Below are 24,445 nucleotides of genomic sequence, written 5' to 3'. Positions count from 1 at the left end.
GACTGGTCAAACAAGAACTATGCTCACAATAACAAACAATCGTGTTAATAATAACATAATCGCGCTAGCCGCTCAGATTCAAAAATTTTGACCGGGAGGTTACTGCACCTAATACTAACAGACAATATATAAAGTAACAAACTGACCTGAACTGCCAGACCTCATATGCCTAAGCATCTCGAGTCTCCCCTAAGCCAAGCAGTACGTGTTTATTTAGGCCTAGTTGTAGCCGTGCTTTGCTGCACGTGAATAGTTGTTTACTTCTTTACGCAACGTTGATTTTAGCTATTTTTATTTGCCTTTTGCGATTTTAAGCAATCAACTTTGAGAAATGCTGCTGATCAAAGTTTAATGAAATGCTACAATAATACTAAACTCGGTTTACTTTAATTTGTCTTTGCTTTTTTTTGCCAGAAATACTTTTGTATTATTGTGGGTAAACACCGCAAAAGAAAAAAAGCGCGCTAATACAGTATAAAACAATATAATGTTATTCAGACGGTCTTAGTTAGACAGCGATTGTTTAGTGGCTGTTGGAGTGGGTGTGTGAGGGGTGGTGCACAGTATTTCACCTACCCGTGTTTTATATATTTCCTTTCGTTCTAGTTGATTGTTGTCTAATTTCGTGGCAATAAAATGGATGAAATAGCAATAAATGGTAACGCAACGGATAATGTGTCCAATACAAACTGGATGGAAGAATCCCTAGAAGAAAATGACCCTGACATATACCGAATAATAAGGAATGAAAAGGAAAGGCAACGGGATGGATTGGAATTGATCGCTTCAGAAAATTTTGCAAGCGCTGCTGTCCTGCAGGCTTTAGGGTCTTGTTTAAATAACAAGTACTCAGAAGGTTATGTTGGTGTAAGGTCAGTCTTACGAACTCCCAATACTATGTTTTATCTGGATGTTTAAAGAAATTTGTAGTTGATTGTTTTATCAACTGATATTATAATAATGTTTTGAATTTAATTACTGTTTCGTGTTTACTCTGTACATTTACTGTACTATACTTTGCATATCATAGCCCACTTTTGCTTATATTAATACATTATTTACTGTCTTTGTATGGAACATTATATTCTACTCTCACATTTATCAAATCGTTTATGTTGTTGTAGGTATTATGGTGGAACAGAGAACATAGATGAATTGGAAAAATTATGTCAGAAGAGAGCTTTAAATGTTTTTAAACTAAACCCTGATGAGTGGGGGGTGAATGTTCAACCTTATTCCGGTTCACCTGCAAATTTTGCTGTGTACACTGGTAAAGTGCGAATTATTATGATCCTATATTATCTGTTGCCTAGAACCATGACTTTTATGTTATTAAAGCCTTTTGATTGTTTTTAATTGTGGATTTTATTTCATATTACAGCCATAGTGCAGCCTCACGGTCGTATTATGGGATTGGATTTACCAGATGGTGGCCATTTAACTCATGGTTTTATGACTGAAAAGAAAAAAATTTCAGCAACTTCTATATTTTTTGAATCTATGGCATACAAGGTAATGTGCGTTGAGTTTATTGCTACTTATTGCAAAGGATGATTACAGGTTTTTAACATTTACCAATTTTATGTATATTACTTAAATGCATTTATCTTTTTCTCCATTGCCCATATAGTATACATTAGACAGGTAGAACGTTATAGAAAGTATACTTGCATTTTCCTGCTTAATTCTGCAGGTCAATCCGGAGACATGCTTGATAGACTATGACCAGCTTGCACAAAATGCTTCCTTATTCAAACCGAAGATGATAATAGCTGGAATGAGCTGCTATCCAAGGCTCATTGATTATGAGTATGCATTACTGCACTAAACTTTTTTTGCAAAGTTGATAATATCATTTTTCTTCATATTTTTAACAACAGTTGTCATAACTATATATATGTATACCAGTATACGGTAAATTGTGGCCACAACATCATGCATAGGTAAATATCAGGAAAGAGTCAATTGTTGTTCCTCAACAAAATAGTTTGTTCTTGATTTGCAATATGTCTTTGTTAAATTAATCTTTCCAGTTTGCAGCATTTGAAGAATGCTAACCTTAGGCTATGTAAACACTTAAGTCTTGGGGTTAACTATATTTACACAAATCGTGGAGTGTTAGCATTGGAAATATTGTTTTGTTCATTTTTTCGCTGAGCTGGCAATAGATTATTCAATCACCTGAGGTGTGGCTAGTTTAAGCCAATAAAAATGTGACAAGTTAATAAAACACTACAATTAACATATGCTATTGATATTGACTAACTACATTTTGCAGAAAAATGAAAAAGATTGCAGATGAAAACAAGGCGTACTTAATGGCAGACATGGCTCATATCAGTGGACTAGTGGCTGCTGGTCTTATACCTTCTCCATTCGAACATAGTGATATTGTAACCAGCACAACACACAAAACCCTGAGGTAGATTGTCTACGAATATCAACAGCTTGTGAGCTGTGCCATGATATTTATATCATGTACATGCTAATTTTCATTAGACAAATGTTTGTTATTCAAGTAAGACATTGCAAAATTTTTGATAAAATATGTATTTTTCAACATAGAGGACCTCGGGCTGGGATAATTTTCTACAGAAAAGGTGTGAGGTATCCAGCGGTTGGCAACAGACCTGCTGAGATGTACAATTTGGAAAAACCAATAAATGAAGCTGTCTTCCCAGGCTTACAGGGAGGTCCACACAATCATGCTATAGCTGGTGTTGCTGTTGCATTGTGTCAAGCCAATTGTGCAAAGTTTGTTAACTACCAAAGAAATGTGAGTAATTTTGCCTAAAACTCTTGCTCAGGTTTATGTAGTTTTAAGGTAAATTTTCAGTATTTGTATCAGAAATATTTGTGGTAAATTTTAATACTTTCACAGGTTATAAAAAACGCCCAGACACTTGCTCACATTCTTGGTAAAAAAGGTTACAACATAGTAACTGGCGGTACTGATACACACCTAATTCTTGTTAACTTGAAAAGCAAGGTCGGCAGTCATGGAATTTATACTCATATTTGTGCATATTATTTCAATATTCTTCTTGATTATTGGCAGTACCGTATGGGTTACACGCACACATGTCATGCAATCACTTTAGGCTTACCGTCTAAGTGCACTTGCAGGGCACAGACGGTAACAGAGCTGACAAAGTATTGGAAGCTGTTGGCATCGCTTGCAATAAGAATACTTGCCCCGGTGACAAATCAGCACTGCGACCAAGTGGTTTGCGTTTTGGATCGCCCGCTCTGACATCCCGAGGCCTAACCGAACAAGATTTTGAAGATGTCGCAGCCTTTATTGACAAGTACACAACTATGATTCCGCACAATAAGTTATTAGTTATTACCCAAAATTATTTGCATCGAAGGTTTTATTATTCTTTTTATGTGTTGCAGGAGCATAATGCTAACTGTCAAAATACAACAAAGTCTTGGCAGTAAAGCAACATTCAAAGATTTCAGAGCCAAACTTTACGGAGACGCAGATATCGTGGCTAAAGTTACTGCTTTGAGGACGGAAGTGACATCATTTGCTCGTAGATTTCGTATTCCTGGGCTGAAATATTTGTAAATTTTACTATTTCCAACGCTTATGCAATTGTTCATGAAAATTTGCTATGCTGTTTATATGACTGAAAGGTGACGCTGTACTGTATTATGTTCCTTGACATGTTGACTGTGTTTTTGGTGTTATTCATAACTTCTGATTTTATTGTTTTTAGTGCTGTTATTCATTTGTTTTAGTGTTTGAAATTTCTTTTGTTAACAGTTGTTAGTTACTTTATGCTTCGTGATTGTTATACAGAAACATTCGAAAAAACGTAACTTTTCCATAACGGTTAACACTATACCAGCAAACACTCATTTAACTCGGAAAACTATTTCTGCAATGCGCTCAGAGCTCGCTAAATTATATTACACAAATAGTTGGACGGTTTGGAAATCTTAAAAACGCATATTTTAGTGTACAAGCTATAAGCGAGTAAAAGAGCAGGACGGGCACATAAATTACTGCAATAAAAATCTAAACTGCTTCTACAATATCGGAAAGTGTTTGCTTTAAATCTCGGAATATTCCTTGTCCATTTATCTTTTGCTGCACATCTTTGAATGGTGATGAATTTTGGTCCTCTGAAAACCCTGCCGCCTTGTGCAGTGAAGCTTTGACTGGACGCTCTTCAGCATTTTGATCCTTGTCATCCCCGGAACACGGTGTTTCAACAATCTTGCTCGATATTTCTTCAATCACAAACTGTTGTGAGCTGAGTTTCTTCCTTATATGACCTACGGCCATCGATTGCCTTCTCTTTGCTTCGTCGCTTTTGTTCTTTTTGTGTAAGATCGTTTTCTCTTTAGAGGAAATCCCTGTTCCAGAAGACGATGAAGAGTGCTCTGCTTCTTTTCCAGGAAGTCGATCAAACGCAGTTTTTCGGCGTTGCATCAATGAGAGATCGTTCACCTGAGTAGAACCTTTTCGAGATCTTCGTTTCCAGTCCTTTCCTGTTTGCAACGCAAACATTTCAAAATCGGCTTTGATTTTAGCACGAATCGAATTTGAGTCCGTTGAAGGCATCATACTTTTTCTCCGACTTCCGTTCGTTTGTGTCATTTGTTTATCTGTACCAAAATTTTATTAACTTGTCGAAAACTTGAAACGCTTGTCTAAACTGCGGTTTTTGGATTAAGGGTTTGTATATATTGATAATTCTGTATCAAAAACATAGGCCTGTGTCCTACCTCCGTTGGCTTCGGTTTCAACTGATTGCCGTGATTGATTGCAACTTCCGTTTTCACTGACAATCTCTTTGAATATGTCATCAAAATCTTGACTAACCGCTACTGCAGACGATCGGTAGGAAGGTGTAACCTGAACACACTTAACCTCCATTAAGTCTGAAACGTTGTCTCTCCACGATGGTGTTTTGGTAGTGTAAGGTTTTAGTACATGGTTCCCATTAGCATAGGCTTCATTTATATCTTTCGCCGTTTTAGTTTTAATAAAATCAAGGGAGTTATTTTGTTTGGATTCAAATTGATTCCGTGTTTGATTTTCACTAGGTTGATAATTGGTGTTATGCTTTGATTTACGTTTCCTTTTCGTCTTTTGCATCATAACACTCTCCGGAACTTCCGTCCCTCGTCGGAACTGGTGTAGGTTTAGATCCGGTCTAGATCGGTGTAAATTTGCACCCGATTTAGCATCTTTAATGGCATTTTTTAACATCATTATAGGATTTTGTAGTAGTTCCAAGTCTTTATGCCAAGGCCGTAAAAGAAGAGAGGGTGGTATCTGTGCGAACAGCAACCTTAAGAAAAATGTGTTGTGGTTTTAAAGCCTATACAGTAGGCCTAGAGCTTACCTTCGTGCTAAAATCAGCAGGTTTGTTTGAAAAACCATAGCGAAATAGTTCAACACATGATATGTGGCCAAGATGTAGAGCAAGTGCAGCGGCAGTCTGACCCAATCTATTTCGAACATTTATGTCCAAACCTGACCGCAAAAGGGCGCCAATGAGATTTCCCATGATGGTCTCGTTTCCAGCCAATGCAGAGTAGTGGAGGGCTGTATTTCCTACTACGTCGCTCTAAAAAGAGGTGCTTTCAAATGTCACAGCGTTACTATGTAATATGCAAATATACTAAAAAAACTAAAGTTAAAATATTTTCAATTTAAAAATAAGCTTGCTTTTATACACCTGGTTGAGGTCATAATCGACGGCCTTTAAAAATAATTCGTTAAGTTCCAGACGTCCCAGCATTGAACTAAACATTAAGGAATTTCTTCCATCTTTATCGCGTATTCCAACTTTTGCGCCAACCTTAAGGACAAAAGATGATAAAGGTTAAGTTACACTGTAGACGATTGTTATTTCTACATAAACAAGTTATTCAAACATAAATCATCTAAAAATTGAAAACGTATAACTTATAGGAAGTTGGTTACAATCAAAATTAGCGTCATTGTCTTTAAAAACTCCATTTAGGTGGTCGAGGTCAAATGATTTCAGCCAAACCAAAATTCTGAAAATGAAACAAAAGAGCAAAAAGACGTACATCAAATTGTTTCATTGATTGACCTATAAGCGCTTTTGGTACCCTTAGCACTACTACCCTACTCTGGGTAGGCCTAATTACACCAAGAATTACACCCTGGATAACCACACCAATTACAAACAAGTTTTTCTTGCAATAGCTCAAGACAAATTGAATTTGTTTTTGGCATACCAATCTGTGGTAAGTGCTGCATCGAGAAAAAGACATATCGTATATATAGCACTTTGCAAAGAGGACCGACGACTGGGGAGCTGTATTAAGGCGCAGAAATACGCCTTGAAGAACGAACAATTTTTTATGATTAACGTATGCAGGTATTCATAAACGAAGGGATGCGTTAGCAGAAGACAGTGTAACAGCATTAAAAGTTTACGTGGTCAAAGTGATCATATTAAATCAGAATCACCAGGTGTCATAAAAAGTCAATTTTGAAATTTAGTTAAATTTCTTTTTGCATCCCTATGCCACATTTCAACAATTTTGAATCTACCCTAACTCTTAAACGGAGGCTTCCTTTCCATACGAGTTTCAAGAATAGAAATTGCCAATAAGGTTGAAATAAATTTAAATTGAGAATTCAGTAAACGCAAAGTGAAAACAGTGTCTTTAGACGTCTACTCAAAAATCGAATTTCGTGCTCAGAAAACGATTCAACGAAGCGACGGTTGCTCACTGGTCTAACAGCCATTATTAAAATCAGTGAAATACCCAAAAAGAAACAAATAAAACAAGTAACAAAGAATAATAAAAACGTTTTCATTGTAAAATTATTAAATGCATTCATTAAAATAATCTAGATTTTAAATGTATGCTGGGCTAAATTAAGTTGACCACAATGCGCCCTATATTTTTTATATTCTTACCTGGAGGAGCATTCTTGCAACCCCTGCCGCCCACAATTGGTCTTCTTCAAGGCAACACATGATAAGAGGTGTGCGACATTCTTTATCCCGTGCATTTACATCGGTTCCTTCCTCTACCAAAAACCTTACATCTCTCAGCAACTTGTTTCGAATTGCGTAATGCAACGCCATTTTGGAACGTTTAAGTTACATTATTTCGAATGGAGCGTTATTCATTCCCCATGCTACACAGCGTACTTGAAACAACGACATATTAGTTCTATGCATCATTGTGATTTTATATTTCAGTGCTTTTGATACACAATATGGTTAGATTAGGAGCAAACTACAACAAATGTACAGTAAGATATTACTGTAGAAGAGAAACTTTCCTATTATGACGGTTTGTTTAATTCTATGGAAGTGATACAGAGAGGCCGTATTCGAATATGGTGCTAAAACTAAAACTCCTTAGTCAATAAAAATCTATCGCCTAACACTCATTACACAAGTAAGGGCACTTCTTTGTTACTACAAGTATCTTATTTGCTTTTAACTATAAGAGAAAACCGCAATTTCATAAGATGAGATTGGAAGGTTAGGGGTTAATTAGTTGTTAAAAGAGAAACCTTTTGTTATAATCGGCAACTCTAAAAATACCAGCTTTATATATTCTTCCATTGAATTATTAAAAAGCAAACAAGAAGTTTTCTGATCGTCTTTTCATTCCGAATAATGCTTGGATAAACATTTATTAAAGAACGCTATATCACGATTTTCAATAGCGCAAACTAAGTAAATATATACCTAAACCCTTCGACTGCAGAATTATTCTATTTATGTTAGATCTAGTCGGGGTAGAAATACTCGATAGTTCTTAAGAACTTAAGTCCAAATTCGGTTCATCAGTTCCACGGTTCTATTTTTCAAAATCGAGGTAGGGCCGATAATAACGAACAAAGGCGAAAAGTAAGAAGCTAACAATTTGACAACGGAATGTTAAGATGCTTCTTTGCCAACCAGTCAAACCCTTGACGGGAACATGTATGGTAGAAGAATGGTTCGACAAGCAGCTTATATCTATAATAAATTCGCATGGTTTCATCGCCTAATTGCAATAAAAATTGTTTGGGCTATCTTCAACTCTGATTGTATTACATAGCCTACTGTTGCCTTGCATATGTTTGCGATTTAAAAAGCTTAAGAACTGCAAACCTTTTGATAAACTTAATTCTACAGTTTTTAGCATTTCAATTTCACCCAATCTTTACTTATACTTTCTGTTACGGTTATCCCAAACTGCTGATTATTATCGATATATGGCGATCTTTCTGAAAGTATTTTTAGATTCCATCAAAATGTTAAGATCCTACATTTATAAACCACATTATTTGGGAAAAATATCTATGCTTCTATAGTTTCATTTCCTTCGCAATATTTTTGTAACTATAAAGAAATATCTGTCAACTCACCCATAAAACGACAACAAAACTGTCTGACGTATGTTAGATTACGGTTTAATCGCTTAGTCGAACGTCACATCACAGAAATGGTAATGTCTGCTAAATACTGAAGTGGTAATGTGTCAAATATAGTTAGAATTAATTCCTTTTTCAAATTGATCCAACACAAAAAGGCTTAACGCGTTGTTCAAACAACTTATCTTCACCGTACGTTTGCTAAATGTTGAAGTACTGAAAGGCAATACTTAGATATTTAGAATGAAAACGTACTAAAAGCGACCATAATGGTATTTTGTATATTACAATCTTTTTAAAGAGCTGTAGGTATATTACGAATGAATAGAATTGATTGACAAGAAATGTCAAAAGCTAATTCCTCGGCTAACAAAGACGCAACGTCTTAAAGTGTATGTATATGTTCTTGCCGTGAATAACTCAGCAGAACGTTTTCGTGGTTTAACGTAACAACTGTAGTTTTTGTTTACCGGATCAGACTAGGCCTACATCCATACTTCTCACGGATATAATGCCCTCTTCATGTGTATACGACATCAAAGCTATTTTTAGCGGCAGTAAAACATTTCAGTTACTTATTTCGAAACGGAAATCTTCATCATTATGGTTATACCTTAACACGAGTACAGTAATGGCATATTGCTATCTGAACATATATATGAGACAGTTGTATGTATATTTCATTTTATGTACAGTAGGATTAGCACCTGAAATAACAATTCCAATAATAGGCTACCAGACAATCTAATAACCAAAAAAGTGAACTATATCAACCTTACCAGCACCTGAAGCATGCTCTTAGGATGTCCAGCAATTCAACTTTAACAGGCAAAAACGATTCAACAACAACATCTATATAGTAAACGCAGTATAAAACGAAAACGCTTCGCGATCTAACATGATTGATCTATCCGTTATTGTCAAAAAGTTTTCTTTTATGACAGAAGACATAAAAAGCCTTCAACTTAAAGCCTATTCAGTCAGTAGTTGAATAAACACTGAGAATCAGAGCTGAAAGTGATGTCTTAACTCCCGGAAGGCACTTAACCAGAATAAATGGGCAAATATAACAGTAAACAAAAGGGCACAGCAGACATGTGTTAAGTACAACCATATCGAGCTTTAGGCTTGGCGTGAGCATATCGACCGTCAGAATGGCCATGCTGGGCGCTGTACAGAGCACGAAGGATACCGTAAGCCAAATAACAAAACGCAAGCTAAAGGTAGTGGCTCTGGTATTGCGCAAGTGTTCCAACATGCGACGGTGCGTACCGTATCCTTTTGCTTTGCACACGGTGCTGGTGGATGTGTCAGATGTGCGAGAGACTCTGGGACACTTCCTATCACGTCCAACGCTGAAGTATTTCCGCTCCGGTATAACTTGACTTTCCCATTTCTTCCCGGAGCTATTTTCGTCGGCCACAGAGTCATCAACAAACACGTCATCCTTCGGGTCACCCACAACCGTCTTTGTCACCAGACCGTGTAGGGAATTGCAGTTATCGTTCGTGTCAAAGGAAGCAGTTGAATCAATTATGTTTTTTTCTGGTGTCTTTACATCGGAATCATTTCTCGAAATTTCTTGTATTGAGGCCATCGTTGCTTTCCGCCCATTCGGCTGAACAAGCTCCTCATTCTGGTAACTGTCGCGTTTAATGCTACATTGTGCCCACATTTTGGTAACTTTTTGAACAGATCTGTAACGAAACAACCATTTACAAAGTATACTTTTTGGCCATTTACATTTTTTGTTTATCGAGATTTATGATTTCTTTATTTGTTTTGTACTTTTATTCTTTTTTTATGCAACTTTAGAAATACTTAAGGTATTTTCACTTTCGTTTACTACTTAGCATTACCTTTTCAACAAATAAATGGTTGCAAGAAGACAGAACAGCCAACCACCTACAACCACGGCAAGCCACGAATTTGCCATTGGAGGAAACGCGCGAGAACAGGCATAATCTGATGGCTTGAAACGATGGTTGGGGGAAAAACATTGACTCAAACAGTGACAAACTTGGGAACAATTCCATCCTCCGACAGGAACAACAACATATATGAATGGAATGATCCATAACAGTGAGATTAGTAGGTATGCGCGTTGACGTCTTGTAAGTATTCTGGGAAATTGCAATTGTGTTATCCATCGCTGACTTCAGAGAAAGCGAGAGCCCCAGAAAGGGAAAAAACAAAACCGCTTTTATTATTTCTACCATTCACACTTTGGTGATGGAGGTGATGTCATAATCTTTATATCCTCTGATTGTGGAAATTTTTACGACTTAATGTCGGCGACCATTTTCTATCGTTCGAGCCCGGTGACCAGGGTTGTCTTAGTATGCGCGTTTTATCAAATAAGCAACGCGCAAAAGAAAATAACACAAAAACATGACATATTCACCTTTTCTTCCATCTGCTTCCGGAATCGTTCTGGTATGATCTATGACCAGCTGCCGTTCGCAAAGCAGAGCAAGTATTGTGCCTGATGCAATCAATGAGAAGGCCTGAAAGGTCGAAATAGCAAAACATTTGACATTTTCACTTTTCAGTAAATACTGTGATAAAAATGATCTTAACGGCGTATAATGGTAAATCTACCGCGATAAATTAAAGTACAGTTAACCCAATGCTTAATAGGCCTACATCAGCTCACCCAATGCTTGAGAAATTTAATTATATATAGGCCTAGTATTACTCAACTCAATTTAAAAAGGTTGAATCTACCACAGAGTTCAGTTGACCGACACCGTATCTTGAATTAATTATATAAACCCTGGCATTACAGTATAGAAAAACATATTTCCTACGTTACCTATATTTCCACACATGATGACAAACATTCCACACAAAAACGATTTATGAAACGTCCACCACTGGCTTGAAGTTTGCCGTACGACGCTGCGGTAGGCTGGGTCGGGATGATCGGGGTCACCGCCGATGTGAAAATATAAGCTTAACAACTGTAAACAAGAAATTTTAAATAAAATTACGCATCTAAAAAGAGACGACGTTGATAAGACAATATCAATGTGTTACGGTCAAAATCACTTCGTTAACTTGTTGCAGATACAGTGGCGTTTTCGGGAAACAATTTGACATGGAAAAACAAGCCTGTTTGCGGATTTTAACTCAACTAATAGTAGGCCTATCAATTGACTTCAACTGCGGGCAAATGTTAATCGTGCACTTGACATTGACATTTAATTGATACTGTATTAATATTTGATTGATAGGTGATCTATATACGATGACAATTCTTGAATAATAACCGATATAAAATACATCTTGGATCGAAAAAGTTTCATTTTAAAGTATTAAAAAGCTATAACATTAACGTACAAATAGTTAAATACCTGTATCAACGCTAAAATAGAAAACAAAACGTTTCCTATCAAAGTCGAGCTGACATGGAGATAGACATGACTTTGACGCATGAGTTTTCGAGCCTTACGCAATACTGCAGCTAATATTACCAGATTGATGAAAACAGCCATTGTAGGAAACAAACAAAATATAAGAAATGTTGGAGTTTGTCGGCTAACGCATGTTATGTTTCTGCTTTCATTCTTCAAATAACTCCAAGTTGAAACGGTAACGCTGTTCAACGCCTCTGTTGATATTTCCATATTTAATTCCGCAAAACCTTCTTTGAGAGCAAGTGTAGAGCTTATATCAAAACACCTTTAAAGTATAAGCATTTCGGAAATGAAAAATCGATATGAATAACAAATTGGTTTATTGGCATATTTAGTCTTAACGGTACTATTTAATTCGTTGTTTCGGCAAAAAGCCAAATATAATGAAGACCTACGAAGTGATTATTTCACCTTAGGATGGTCACGTAGCCTGTAGTTAAAGATAGGCGGTTAGGTTCGGAGAATGTGTATGCAAAAAGGTGACTTTAGTTAATTAAGGTTTTATTGGAGTTAGAGTTAGATTAGAAGGTAGATATAGGTTACATTGTTTACATTTAACATTTAAATTAGGTTAAAGAGAAACTATGAAAAATAGCGAAAGAACGCGCCATTTTTCCCAGTAAAATAGTGACAGCTTATAATAAAAAATAACACAATCATAACCATACAAAATTCAACGTAATTGTAGGCAAAAAACGGTTGTTTTCAGTAAATAATTCATGCAGCTATTCAGAACACATGTCATAGAATAAATCTGACTATATAACCTACAACAATCTGACAACCATAACACACATTACTGTAATATGTTCCTGTTTTTGTGATTTTCTAGATCAACCAAACAATATTGTTTATATCAGGGTTAAAAATTAATAAATAGTATTGGTCTTACAAGATCTATACTGTTTATTGATCTTTGTACCATCATCATTTGAATGACAAAATATTTCTCTTAATAAAGCTACAAATATCTTTTCCAAACTGCTGGTTTAACTGAATTTTATGTAATCCAAAACTCATGCTTTGGACAGAATGCTGCTTGTACATAGAGCTACGGGCATCAACAACCAATTAGAGAGGAAAAATTTTGTTAAAAGTGAAGAATTATCTCTCCTCTAAACAGTTTGTTTGATAGAGTCTGAGCTTGTGGTTCAGTAAAAAAAATTTTAAAAGGATGTTCTCAGCGTGTGAGACGCCTGGGTCAATTTTCTATTTCATTGCTAATCTCTATAACAAAACGAATAAAAACTGTTCTTTCAGCAATATCATACGGGCTACCCACAAATTTTACAACATGACAGTACGTTTAACATCTTAAAATGTTTAGTTACCTTAATAGCATTCAATTAATTTGCCTTATATATGATATAGCAATGTTAAATAAAGTAGAAATGTCTGTAAAATGTCTGCCCAAATGGCGATAAAAGAATTGTATCTACTTTAATTGACTTTTTGTTCTAGTTGAGTCCTTGGAATTAACCCAAATTTGTATTACATTTCATAAAGTTTTAAGGCTCTCTGAAGTTTTCTTTAAAAAACCGATTAAATATGTGCAGCACTATTTATTTCGCGCATCGATAACTTATCGTGCTTCTCTCGTCAGCACTGTCCAGTGTCCAATCTGATTTTCACATGACCGCCATAGTCAAGTTATTACTGCTATTTTCTGCTTGCATCCGCGCAAAACCTATTTATACGCACCGATGTGATGTAAATCGTACTCGCTGCAATTCTAGAATGTCATCTCAAAGTTATTAACAACTTTGGTTAAACTTTCTCTGCTTTCAAACTTTTTTCTTGACCTACACAGACAAACACGTGTTTGCTGTCGGAAACTCGTTACCTCAATACAGCTCGCAATTTGTACATTTCCCACAAAGCATTAGCTTAATTTTCCGGCTGAATCTTTCGAAAGGTCGCGCATTTCAAATAAGGAAATGATCACTGCCCAGTTGTTGGAAACAATAGGTCCAAGTCATTAAAAATAATATGATATGGCCTAAATTTAAAACGCTACGAAAACGTCTCTCATTCAGAGCTGGTTTGCGGTTTTGGCATACAGCTTTTCTGGAAACTTTTGCGGCTACAAGCATTTAGTTCCACGGGAAACACTGTCAACATAACGAGCCATAAGCTGTCAGGCTGACATCCATTATTTGGCATACTCGAACGAAAGAATTTCCAAGAAATAATTTCCATTCACCTGACAAGTAATTTTATCTCCCATCTTACATGCGCAAGACAAATCCCTGGTACTTATGGAAGTTATGGGAAACCTTTATTTGCAAAATCTTGCTAGGTAAGTGACTGCTGGCAATGTCTGATCAATAAAAAATCAATTTTACTGCTTTTACAAGCAATAGAAATTGCTCGGCTTTCTGCTTATACCTCGAGCTTGCTCCATTTGTGCAAGCGTATAATCACGGCCACATAAACGTAAGAATAGTGCCGTCGCTTTTGTCAGTGCACAGAACGTAGCAGTCCCAACTTTTTTCAAAATTCATGCTATGATTAATTTACGGTTTACATAGGACTTTCTCTTCCATTGCAACGACACCAAGCATCGTAATGTTATTGCAACTAACTGTGATTCACACAAGAGTTGCATTCCTTTATGGGCTCACCACATTTTTAACTAAACATTGTGGGAAGGAAACCATCTATATAATATAAAGATCAGATATCGTAATGCTGCTCATATATGCTAATCATTAGGAAATATATGCGGTGAGTCACGTAGTCATGTAGCATATGCGGCATCCAAACTGCAGAACGTCAACTCCTTGCGTGGGTTCCAACTATATAATTGCTTTAAGACCTGGTATATAATGGGAATATACAATACAATGGGCATCAGCTGATTAGCTTTCATTAAACTCGTAATAAACGCTAAAATTATGTCTGTTATGGTATTATAGCTATTTTAATAGTGAATTCTAATAATTTAGATAATTGGCGTTTTTAGTAAGCCATTGTGTGTTCTGTGGCTGGGAAAAAAATCCGTTATTTAAAATTTGCGTATGTTGTATTATGTGGCTATACATAGCTGTTCAGTTTAACTATGACATGTATCCATGTGGTAAAGTAAACTTCTTTTTAAGTGCTTATAGAACGCTTAGAGTGTTACGAAGTTAGTCGTGTTCTCGTTGACATAGTTCTGTGACGTAAAAGTGTTGTCAGATTGCCAGTGGTTACAAAAGGAAAACTTTTAGACACATTGATATTTACACCTGTTGCCTTAGCTGATTGTCTATCTATGGCAGGGGTCGGCAACCTTTTTGAGCCGCGGGCCAATTTGATAAAATAAAATATACTGGCGGGCCGTAACTGCCGGGACAGCTTTTCTGAAACGCGAATATCTTACCCTTAAATCAGGGGTCGGCAACCTTTTGCTAGTCACGGGCCAAATGTCGAGCGTACAACTCTTTGGCGGGCCGGAATTTTCATTAATACTATAATTGCTAAATGCTAACACTACAGTTTGAAACTCAATAAGACACGGCGGGCCGTATTCTTATGATAACTAATTAATATGTCTCGGGCCGGACGATTTCGCATGGCGGGCCGGATCCGGCCCGCGGGCCGTAGGTTGCCGACCCCTGATCTATGGCAAAAGCGATAAATAGAATTAATTTTGGTTTAATCTTTCTTCTTATAAAATCTCTTTTTTGGAAAAGCTCTCTGGTAAAAAGGCTCTCTGAAAAGTATGTTTTGGAAAATAGTACATGATAATTTCTTCTGATGTAATTACGACTACATTTTGGAATATAAATATTTGGACTTTATGAAGGTTGTTCTCACTTAAAGCAATAATAAGACATAGCATAAGCAACGGAGTCAAAAGTAAAATAGACAAAATGAGCTCTAGAGAGCAATTAAAGCCTGGGGCTTTATGTCATCCAAAAACATTAATATAGCCCCAGCCATCGGCACAGTATTGAACCCAAGCCAATGCAGTAGCTTGATATTTCGTCAGAATATTTCAATTGCTTCTGTGTTACTACGATGTGGGTCAAAGTGATTGATACACTTTAAAATTGACGTTAATATGCATCCGCGTGACGCGGCTTGTTGGTAAAAAATCCAACTACTTTTTCGGCAATTAAATGTGGTGTCCTACCACCACCCAGCGGACAGGTGGTGAACGCTACATAAAACGTGCCTGGTTCGTAAATATGCGAGCCGTGTTCCACACCCGGTTGTGCTACCGTTGTAATGCCTTTGAGTAAGGTGTGAATTTGCTTCTGTTCAGCGTTCTTGGTGAACAGTTCCAAATTCAGGCAATACAACAAAAACAAAATAAAAATGTGTATTCATCTGAATTTGCACAAAATAACAAGCTCGGTAATTGGTTTTCGAGTGGTGAGCAATTAATTATCACTGGATTTAAGTCGTCCGAAGACTTTCCTTCGTTTGTAAATAAAGATTGTGATACCATATGAACTCGAAACTTCAGCATTTGTGCATTTCTTGCTAGTCAAAACCTCAAACACGTTTTTAATCCGATGTCTTTTAATTTCCATATTTCGACACATACCATTTGCAGAAAACGCCAGTAGACTTGTAATAGACGATTTAAATGACATTGCAAAATGGTTTGCGCCACAAATTGAGTGGCCAAAGTCTTTCAGTTATCTGCGCAACCGCATAAAAAAGGCGTGCGTGCATTCTATGGTGTCAGGAGGCATGTACTTGTCATAAAAATCAGCCTCAAACCTTTCTGGTTTGAACCCGAAACGCTGATACAACAGCATGGCCGAGTTTGACGCCGAGACGTGTAAGGTGATGTCTTTGCCAAGGCAGGTCTAAAAATGCAGATCAATTTGTTGACAGTGGTATGAATTTATATTTATGTGCAAATTTCAGTCCCAAATTCACCTGGATCAAATGGTAAAGCATAAACGTTCCTATCCCAGCACGCTGCCAGTCAGGATGTACCAATAGAAAGGAGAGGTAGGACTGATTGAAGGAAATATCCGGCACCAAAAACCCAAAACCAATTACCATTTTTCTGAAACACGAACTAAAATTACTACATTTATCAGGCGATGAAAGTTTTCATCTAATGCAGAAACGCCGGCTTTAACAAATCGTTGGAAAAATGATATTCAACTTCTAACTAAAACAAACCGATTTAAATGAATGAAATGCAGTGTTTACAACAGATTTGTGATACGGAGAGCAGCAAAAAACACACTTACTTGTACAGAGCTACGACGCTGAAATCTGGATATTGCAAACTTTCAGAGAGGTCAACTCCCGGCCAGAAGAAGTGCCTACACATGGCGTTGATAGCCGGTATATGACGCGGCCTCACGTAGCAATAATCAATAGGAAAAGAAGGGCTTGGTTTCCAAGATAGATCGTTCCTTTAGAGTTAATAATCACATTTTTGAAACGAGTCTTGAAAAAATGACAGGTTTGCAAAAAAAATAACAAAATTCATCGTTTTCGAACCTAAGTACAGCATAATACTATTAATTTATATTGCGATAGTTCTCATTTTATTCAGTATTTTATTATACCGATTGTAGCGAGAAATGATTTCTTCCAAAACTTTCAGCTTGGTTGGTTTTGTTTCAAAATCGCGGCGAATAAATGGTTTCAACATTCTTGAAATGAATGAAACAAACTGTGAATTTAATCATCCTTGCATAACAGTATTTATTTAAAAACGCGACTACCTTTGCGTGTATGGACTGACTAGCATTTGCATGTCAGATTTATTTTCATCGGAGCCAATCAATTTTTGGCGGAAAGTTTTGTCGCACTCCTCGGCTTGGTATACCTTGCTATCTGAAGACTAAATCAGCAGGTAAGACTTTCACTGATAATTGTCGAACTCGTTTTACAGCACATTTCCCATATGTAGAATAGGCAGAGTTTAAATACTTTGCAAATACTACAAGGTTGCTAAAGTTGCAGTTTGTTTGCTTTTATCAACCTCGTGGTATATATATATATGCATAACGGAAATATCAATCGTAAGCACTAAAAATCAACAATTAAATGGGCACGAGATACAAGAAACAAAAGTTTCGTTTAAACTTTTAGACAGCTGTGCAGGCACAAACCAAAAATCGATCCAATATTCGGTAACCCTGAGACGTTGCATGCGGAAGTGCTGAAACCAACGTATCGTTCGATATGGGATCAAAGGCAGCATTCTTTTCCTTTGCGCAGAGTTGCCGCACCGTATCGTCGAAGTTGAAAACAGGTTGACCAAGTTCGCGTTTTTTCTTTATTAATAAAAACGCAATATAAGGTTATCCAACCAGTGGTTCCATGTTACATAAAGCACTCATTTGTGGCAGAAGTGAACCTACACGTCGCAAGAGAAGTTTTCTTTTCAAACGTCGAGCATCCAAATTAGCATCTGTGCTCGGGAGGGATAAAAGTTTTTTCAGTAATTTTTGTTCTTCATATAAACTCATCATCGTCACACTTAATATAAAATTAAATTAAAGAAAAAAACACCTTGACAAATAAAAAAATGGTCATAAATAAATACCTAAGGTATAATTAATTAATTATTAAATTCCTATTCTGGAACAACATTCACGAAGGTTATTACACTGAGCTTTGTAAGACAAATAACCATACATTGACCATAACATTGAAAAAAGGCTGCTTACACTGATTCCTGTGGCTGTGTAACTATTAATTTATTCTTGCTATTGCTTTCATCACGGCTTTTTTCTTTAGCCGTATTGGATTTTTCAAAATCTTTATCAGTAACAATGACCTTGGAGTCTAGAATGGAATAAAAACAATATCAGAAACACACAAAAGTTCCTGATGCTTTCAAAATATTGAATTTCCGTTTGCATAAAATATAAGGCAGCTGCATAAACAAAAAGGCACAATAACTTTAACATATTTTCATTAATTAAACGGTTCAAATAAATAAACGGTGCTTCTCACCACAGCTCTCATCCCAAACAGTATAGTACACATTTCCAACCCATATAATTGATTCAGTACTTATAATCACTTAAAAAAATAAACAGTTACTGGTACATTTTTTCCATGTGAAACAACCACCTACCTCGAAAATCTGCGTTAGGTTCTGAAGCTGCTTTGCCTTGCTTTCTTTTTACACCATTGTCAAGTAAGTTTTCAGCTCCTGATTCGTCATCACTTATTGCAACCAAAGGTAAAATTGGATCAAGACGTGGTTCTTTTCGACCTGAACTTTTGCTATCCTGAAAATTAAAATTTATTGACTTTACTTCATGCAAAGCGAGTTCCTTACTTGTAACGGTTATCAAACAAGGGATTTGTTACATTGGAAATGAGTACTCACAAACAGCCCAAATGATTGTTTCTTTATGCAACTTACCGAAGAGTACGAGCTGGCCGGAGAAGAAGGAATTGAATTTTCAGTTATAGTGCTTGAAAGCGGTGAGTCGATACGACCATCATCAGATATGTTTTCCTACAAATAAACACAGCAGAAAAAACCAATAAAATAAGGAAAAAAGGGCATCATCTTACTGACTGGATTATAGCTAATTGCAGCTGTTCATAATTTACAAATAGATTTAAATTGCCCGCACACTAGGTTATTTGCTACATTACCGCGGATAAAAAACATCATTTTTATTGTTTTCACTGCTCGAGTATTTATTAATAACATAACACTACAAAAATCCTAAAGTAAATTATGAAAGTTGTTTTCATAAAGCACAGTTTTTCACATACACCACCATCAAAATTTCAGTTAAACTGGAAAATTTTTGCATATGCACTTATTTAGTTCTATATGGTTATTAATATTTTTAAATATTTTTTTTAAGTAATATTTTACAAGCAAGTCCACTGCAAATAATAATATTGCTCAAACGCCTACGCATCAAGCACTGACTGATTTTACCCATTCCAAGCAAAGAGTAATATTTAAAATCTGATTTTCTTAGGCAAAAATGTGTAGCGTATTAAATTATATTAGCAAAATATGTTTCAACACTCAGCTTAATATCGTTGCATCAGATTATAAGATTATGCCCGCTCCATGTGTCACGCAATGATCTGATGTGCACTGAAGCACCTGGTTAATTTTCTCACAACTATTTGTCTATACTTCTAACTTTCTTGATGATTTCTTAACTTTACTCACAGCAAGAGGAAGCTGTATATCCATTGTGGCCTTGAGAGTGATGTTAAGTAAAAGTCGGTTTTAAAATTTCAAAGAGATAAACCGAGCAGAATAACCATATATTTTCAAAAATATTTTTTAAACTTAAAACAACTGAATCCAAATAGCATACATGTATTTCAGTGCTTTGCAATCATCACAATTATTCACAGAATAATTAAAATTGAAATAATTATTTCTATTTACACCTGGAAGTTAAATCATTACCACAAATTTTTAATAAAGTTTAGCTTGAAGGTTTCACCAGTATCATCTGAGCTATAGCACAAAAATTTTTCGTCCTACCCTAATTGCTGAGCCAAAATTTTTATTTGTTTTGGTACGATATATCAGTGCTTGCCAACCGTTTTTGTAATGTTACACCATTCATGTCCCAAGCTCAACCATGTCTTGGCCTAAATTGTATGCTGTTCATTCATTGCATGAATGCATCTCATGGTAAAAATTTAGTAAATAAACAGAAACATATTTCAATGCGGCTAAATATTTTCAATATTGTAAAACTTCTCACATACTTTTTGTTCGACATAATTCATAAATCACTTAACTCAGATGACAGAAAATAGGTTTAATGAGAAAATTATATGCCTAAAAATGCACAAAAGCATATGATAATACATTTACAACAATAATTTTAATACATTTACATTAACAATAATAATGCAGATATAATAATACATGACTTTGGAGTACAGTGAAACTTTCAAAACCTAGAGCATCGGAAATGAAAATCAGTACAGTTCTGAACAATCTATTATGTGGTACACGCTAAAAACTCAGGCTCATGCTGACGTGAAGGCTACTATATATCTGGTTGACAAGCACTGCATATATAAACGCTAGAAGCAAATTGTTTATAAATGCACACTATACATACATCTTACCTTGACAAGAGCTTGTTTGGCTTTATTCTCAGCAGCTTGTTGTGTTAAATTTAACTGAGATCTCTTCCGGGCACTGGACCTAAACCCAAAATGACTTCTTCTTTTCTTTGCACTTGTCACATGCGGTTTAGGAACAATCGGAGTTCCTGGACTATACTCAGGAGCCTGGGTAGGATCTGTTAATCTCCACCATCCAGCATCTTTAAACATGCCATATCCACTTAGAAAACGATGCGGATTGCCAGTCGACAAGATGCTGCCGACAGTACATGACCACTGAGCCTTTTGGGGTCTATAAGATGAAACAAGTAAGTATAATGTAATACACTATTTTCCAACTAGTAGGCGATGCTTCATCGCCAGGCTATAGGGAAGTTTTTAAGAGGTCCAAGGAGCTTTTGAAAAAGAATTGAGACTGTCAATTTAAATTTTAAAACTTTGCTTGTTTCTAGTGCCAAAAATAATGCCACATACATATTGTGATGAAGTTATGGTTGGCCTTCTCTTGATTTTTACTTTTATAATGCTGATATCAACCATGTCTGAAAGTTTACTTTTTCAGGCCTGCTCACCACAGTTGACAGTGATTCATTTTAGGTCACAGCATTTTTAACCTACTGGGTTTCGTTCATAATTCTAAAAAAGTTGGGGAACACTAGTGGAAAGATATGTACTATCGGTACCGGTATTTATTCAAAATAGCTGGAAGTTATTATTGGTGTACACATAATAGCTATCACACAAACAACTCACCACCTTTGGTGGAAAATTGAAAACATACCTATCACCGAAAAATATATCCCAGTTTTTGTCTATGAACAAACATATGTCTTCCTTCCACTTAAAGTATCCTTGTTTGCCCAAGCAGGTTTGTGCAAGGTTGTAGAGGGCAACTGATACTACCTGAACCCTTAAATTATTGCATTAAATAAACAAGTTTGTTTAGAAAATACTAAGTATGATATGCAGCTCTGCATAATAATATTAGCATCTGAAAAATTTTGAGTTTTAGGTAAAATGAATGGTACCATGTCAGTTTCATTCGTTCAAAGCTTTCTTTCCCATCACTTGAACATGATACGCATTTGAAAGTGTAATAATTATCAGCTAACAATGAAGAAGGTGGACCGGCATGCAGACAGCCTGCAAAATAAATATGAACTCAGAGCCAATAATTTTGTATTAAACTATTCATAATGATAAGACACCTTAATCAAACAAACAAATATTTCAATTATGAATATTCAATTATAAATGCTGGACTTCATGTGAAATGATTTTAGCACTTAGTTATCCCACTTGTGTGAACCCATCGATGACAATGGTTGCAGTAGAAGATGAGTACACCATCTTTTTGACAGCCGCAATATGCACACGTTGATAAGTTAGCAGATGTACTTAAATCTTCCTCTGTGGTGGTCACGTCAACTTGCTCCACATCAGACATATTGTAAATATGCTTAATAGAAGCTATGTACAAACCTATATGCTAAAATACAGTATATACAGTACCTGGCATACTTGACTCAGCAACTGGTTTATTAAAAAACTAATAACTAAATATCACACTCATGTACAAGACCAACATGTGATTATCTAACACTTTTTGTTGAACCCTATTTTACACAAGAGAGGCCTTCGCGGTCCCTCTCCATTTATGGCCATGTCAGAGCAAATTACAACATGCAAATGAATGCAGACTTAATGATTTTTCCCGGTAAGTGGTGACCTGCATTTGTTGATGTTTTTGTTACAATCATCAGATTGAATGAAATGTTATTATGTTACACGCAATGTATTCTAATAAACATTTTTGCAAAAAGCATTCTACAGACAGCTAGGACTATTCAACAGTGTTGTAATTGTTTAACTCTGCAGTCAGTAGGTCGTTCTACACAATATGACATTTTTCGATGAGATATCCAGTGTACATAGTCAGTTGCATCGGTGAGCCAGTGTGCACCAATCTTAAAATTTTGCTTAAACTTGGACTTTATAGCCTACTGGTATGTAAGTTAGATCAGACTAAATAATTTTGAGGCTACATCCACAAATGTTTGATTGGATCTAAGAATTATAGCCATCAAGTAACATAATTTGTGTGGAAAGTTTAACTAACTTGGTGTGCAAGCTGTTTTGCGCCAAAAAAACTGAGGTGTACACGTAACATACTCTGTAGTGTGTTCAGTAGGGTTGTAACTATAACATAAATTTTGGAACATCTCAGCAGTAACCCATAGAAAGCGTCGTACTTGCACGCATGGGATTCATTGAAAGCGCACATAGAGCTATGTTGTTGTCACAACATTGACGACAGAGTATGGCAGAAGCAAACCCGAACCTTTTTTTGGTGGAAACAGTATTACACACCAGAGAAGAGCAATCTCTCTCTCAAAATAAGCAAACACTACTTTTTTCTCCGTTTTCTATTTACAAAAGGTCGCAATTTACCTACCACAAACATTGGACATACTCTGGTGCTTGGGTCATGTATTACATCGACCAATAAATTTCGCTTCTACACCCCCAAGATCTCGGAAAAAAACAGCTATACTCTGCACTATGCAGTCCGGTTCAAACCTGATTATGATAAATAAAGAAAGCTGGTTGTTTAAACCCCAATTTATACTAAATAAAGAAATAACTGAGGCTTCAGTGCATGCCATGACACCAAAAATTTTGTGTTTAACTTTAAAATCTATAAGGGTGACTGAAAAATACGGCTGTTTTCGACAAGAAACTGTGCGTGCAAAAACGCAATATTTGGCATGCACTGAAGTCACAATTCTTTGTTCATTTATTCGTTAAAAATTGGCTTTCAAACAACCCTTTTCCTTATTTTTATATCGGTGTGAAGATAAAAGATTCAGGCATTGCCTATAAGCCTACATTCCGTGGGGTAAGTTTTTTTCAAAATTGTGAGAAAGTTTCAGTAAAAAAATTGACTTTGTTTGGTTCTGACAACCGCTTGCACCAAATTCTTTACTGTATTTAGGTTATTAAGTTAGTTGGATCCACATTCCGTCACATTCGGTTACGCTTGACTCAGCGTCAGGTAAAATAAATCCACAAAATGCATGTGGAGGATAGGAAAATGCCGAGGTTTTTTGAAAGATAACGGTTTTTTATGTGGACCAAAAAAGTTATCTGGTGGACACGAATATTTTTCTGTAGAAGAGTAATTGCTTAATTGAAAAAAGGTAAATTTATAACTATAATATGTTTCACTACTGTGTAATTTCTTGTTGTTTCTGGCCTAACGATTACATTTTTCAACGTCATGGAAGATTAGTTTCTTCGAAATAATTACTCTCCACAAAATTCAATGAAAAAGGTTGGTATGAACTATGGAGTACAGAAAGCATACACAAAAACGATAGGCCTAAGTTTGTCAGCTGAAAGATGAAGGTTCTGAGGTCATTTTTTTTAACAACAATGAATTTCTTTGATCTGGTTACACTTGTAACGGCCTTAACGGTAAATGGCATTTTTAATACCATTACATCATTTCTAGCAAAAACGTTTTCTAGTTATTAATTGAACTTTATGAATTTGTTTTTTGATAAACACTTCAACTGTCGTTTAATGTTTGGAAACTTGCTCTGAA

The 24,445-nt window shown here is 36.0% G+C and overlaps 4 protein-coding genes across 4 annotated transcripts; 1 reads left to right on the top strand and 3 right to left on the bottom strand.

The window, feature by feature from the left end:
• Positions 1 to 544: 544 nt before the first annotated feature.
• On the top strand, positions 545 to 3,787 carry LOC143458988 (serine hydroxymethyltransferase, cytosolic-like). Its single transcript, XM_076955913.1, has 9 exons — positions 545 to 872; positions 1,125 to 1,270; positions 1,382 to 1,512; positions 1,694 to 1,809; positions 2,279 to 2,422; positions 2,566 to 2,776; positions 2,882 to 2,989; positions 3,127 to 3,308; positions 3,400 to 3,787. Exons 1-9 carry the CDS (start codon positions 637 to 639, stop codon positions 3,572 to 3,574), a joined length of 1,449 nt encoding a protein of 482 aa, XP_076812028.1. The 5' UTR covers positions 545 to 636; the 3' UTR covers positions 3,575 to 3,787.
• Positions 3,788 to 3,855: 68 nt separating this feature from the next.
• On the bottom strand, positions 3,856 to 7,243 carry LOC143458986 (uncharacterized). The gene is made up of 5 exons (XM_076955911.1): positions 6,921 to 7,243; positions 5,700 to 5,822; positions 5,364 to 5,588; positions 4,741 to 5,293; positions 3,856 to 4,620 (listed from the first exon to the last, which is right to left on the bottom strand). The coding sequence occupies exons 1-5, from the start codon at positions 7,089 to 7,091 to the stop codon at positions 4,028 to 4,030; spliced, it is 1,665 nt and encodes a 554-aa protein (XP_076812026.1). The 5' UTR covers positions 7,092 to 7,243; the 3' UTR covers positions 3,856 to 4,027.
• A 1,804-nt stretch (positions 7,244 to 9,047) lies between these two features.
• Positions 9,048 to 13,574, bottom strand: LOC143458987 (uncharacterized). Its single transcript, XM_076955912.1, has 5 exons — positions 11,734 to 13,574; positions 11,193 to 11,340; positions 10,782 to 10,884; positions 10,237 to 10,500; positions 9,048 to 10,074 (listed from the first exon to the last, which is right to left on the bottom strand). The coding sequence occupies exons 1-5, from the start codon at positions 12,004 to 12,006 to the stop codon at positions 9,354 to 9,356; spliced, it is 1,509 nt and encodes a 502-aa protein (XP_076812027.1). The 5' UTR covers positions 12,007 to 13,574; the 3' UTR covers positions 9,048 to 9,353.
• A 2,716-nt stretch (positions 13,575 to 16,290) lies between these two features.
• On the bottom strand, positions 16,291 to 22,345 carry LOC143458984 (cysteine-rich protein 2-binding protein-like). The gene is made up of 14 exons (XM_076955910.1): positions 22,138 to 22,345; positions 21,867 to 21,981; positions 21,620 to 21,748; positions 20,839 to 21,130; positions 19,139 to 19,234; positions 18,845 to 19,001; positions 18,432 to 18,549; positions 18,123 to 18,240; positions 17,871 to 18,035; positions 17,481 to 17,599; positions 17,322 to 17,408; positions 16,998 to 17,165; positions 16,675 to 16,807; positions 16,291 to 16,601 (listed from the first exon to the last, which is right to left on the bottom strand). Exons 1-14 carry the CDS (start codon positions 22,283 to 22,285, stop codon positions 16,428 to 16,430), a joined length of 2,019 nt encoding a protein of 672 aa, XP_076812025.1. The 5' UTR covers positions 22,286 to 22,345; the 3' UTR covers positions 16,291 to 16,427.
• Between the last annotated feature and the right edge of the window lie 2,100 nt (positions 22,346 to 24,445).

Source organism: Clavelina lepadiformis, chromosome 5 (genome assembly GCF_947623445.1).
Source record: "Clavelina lepadiformis chromosome 5, kaClaLepa1.1, whole genome shotgun sequence".
NCBI classification, from domain to species: domain Eukaryota; kingdom Metazoa; phylum Chordata; class Ascidiacea; order Aplousobranchia; family Clavelinidae; genus Clavelina; species Clavelina lepadiformis.
This window is presented reverse-complemented; position numbering and strand designations above follow the sequence as displayed.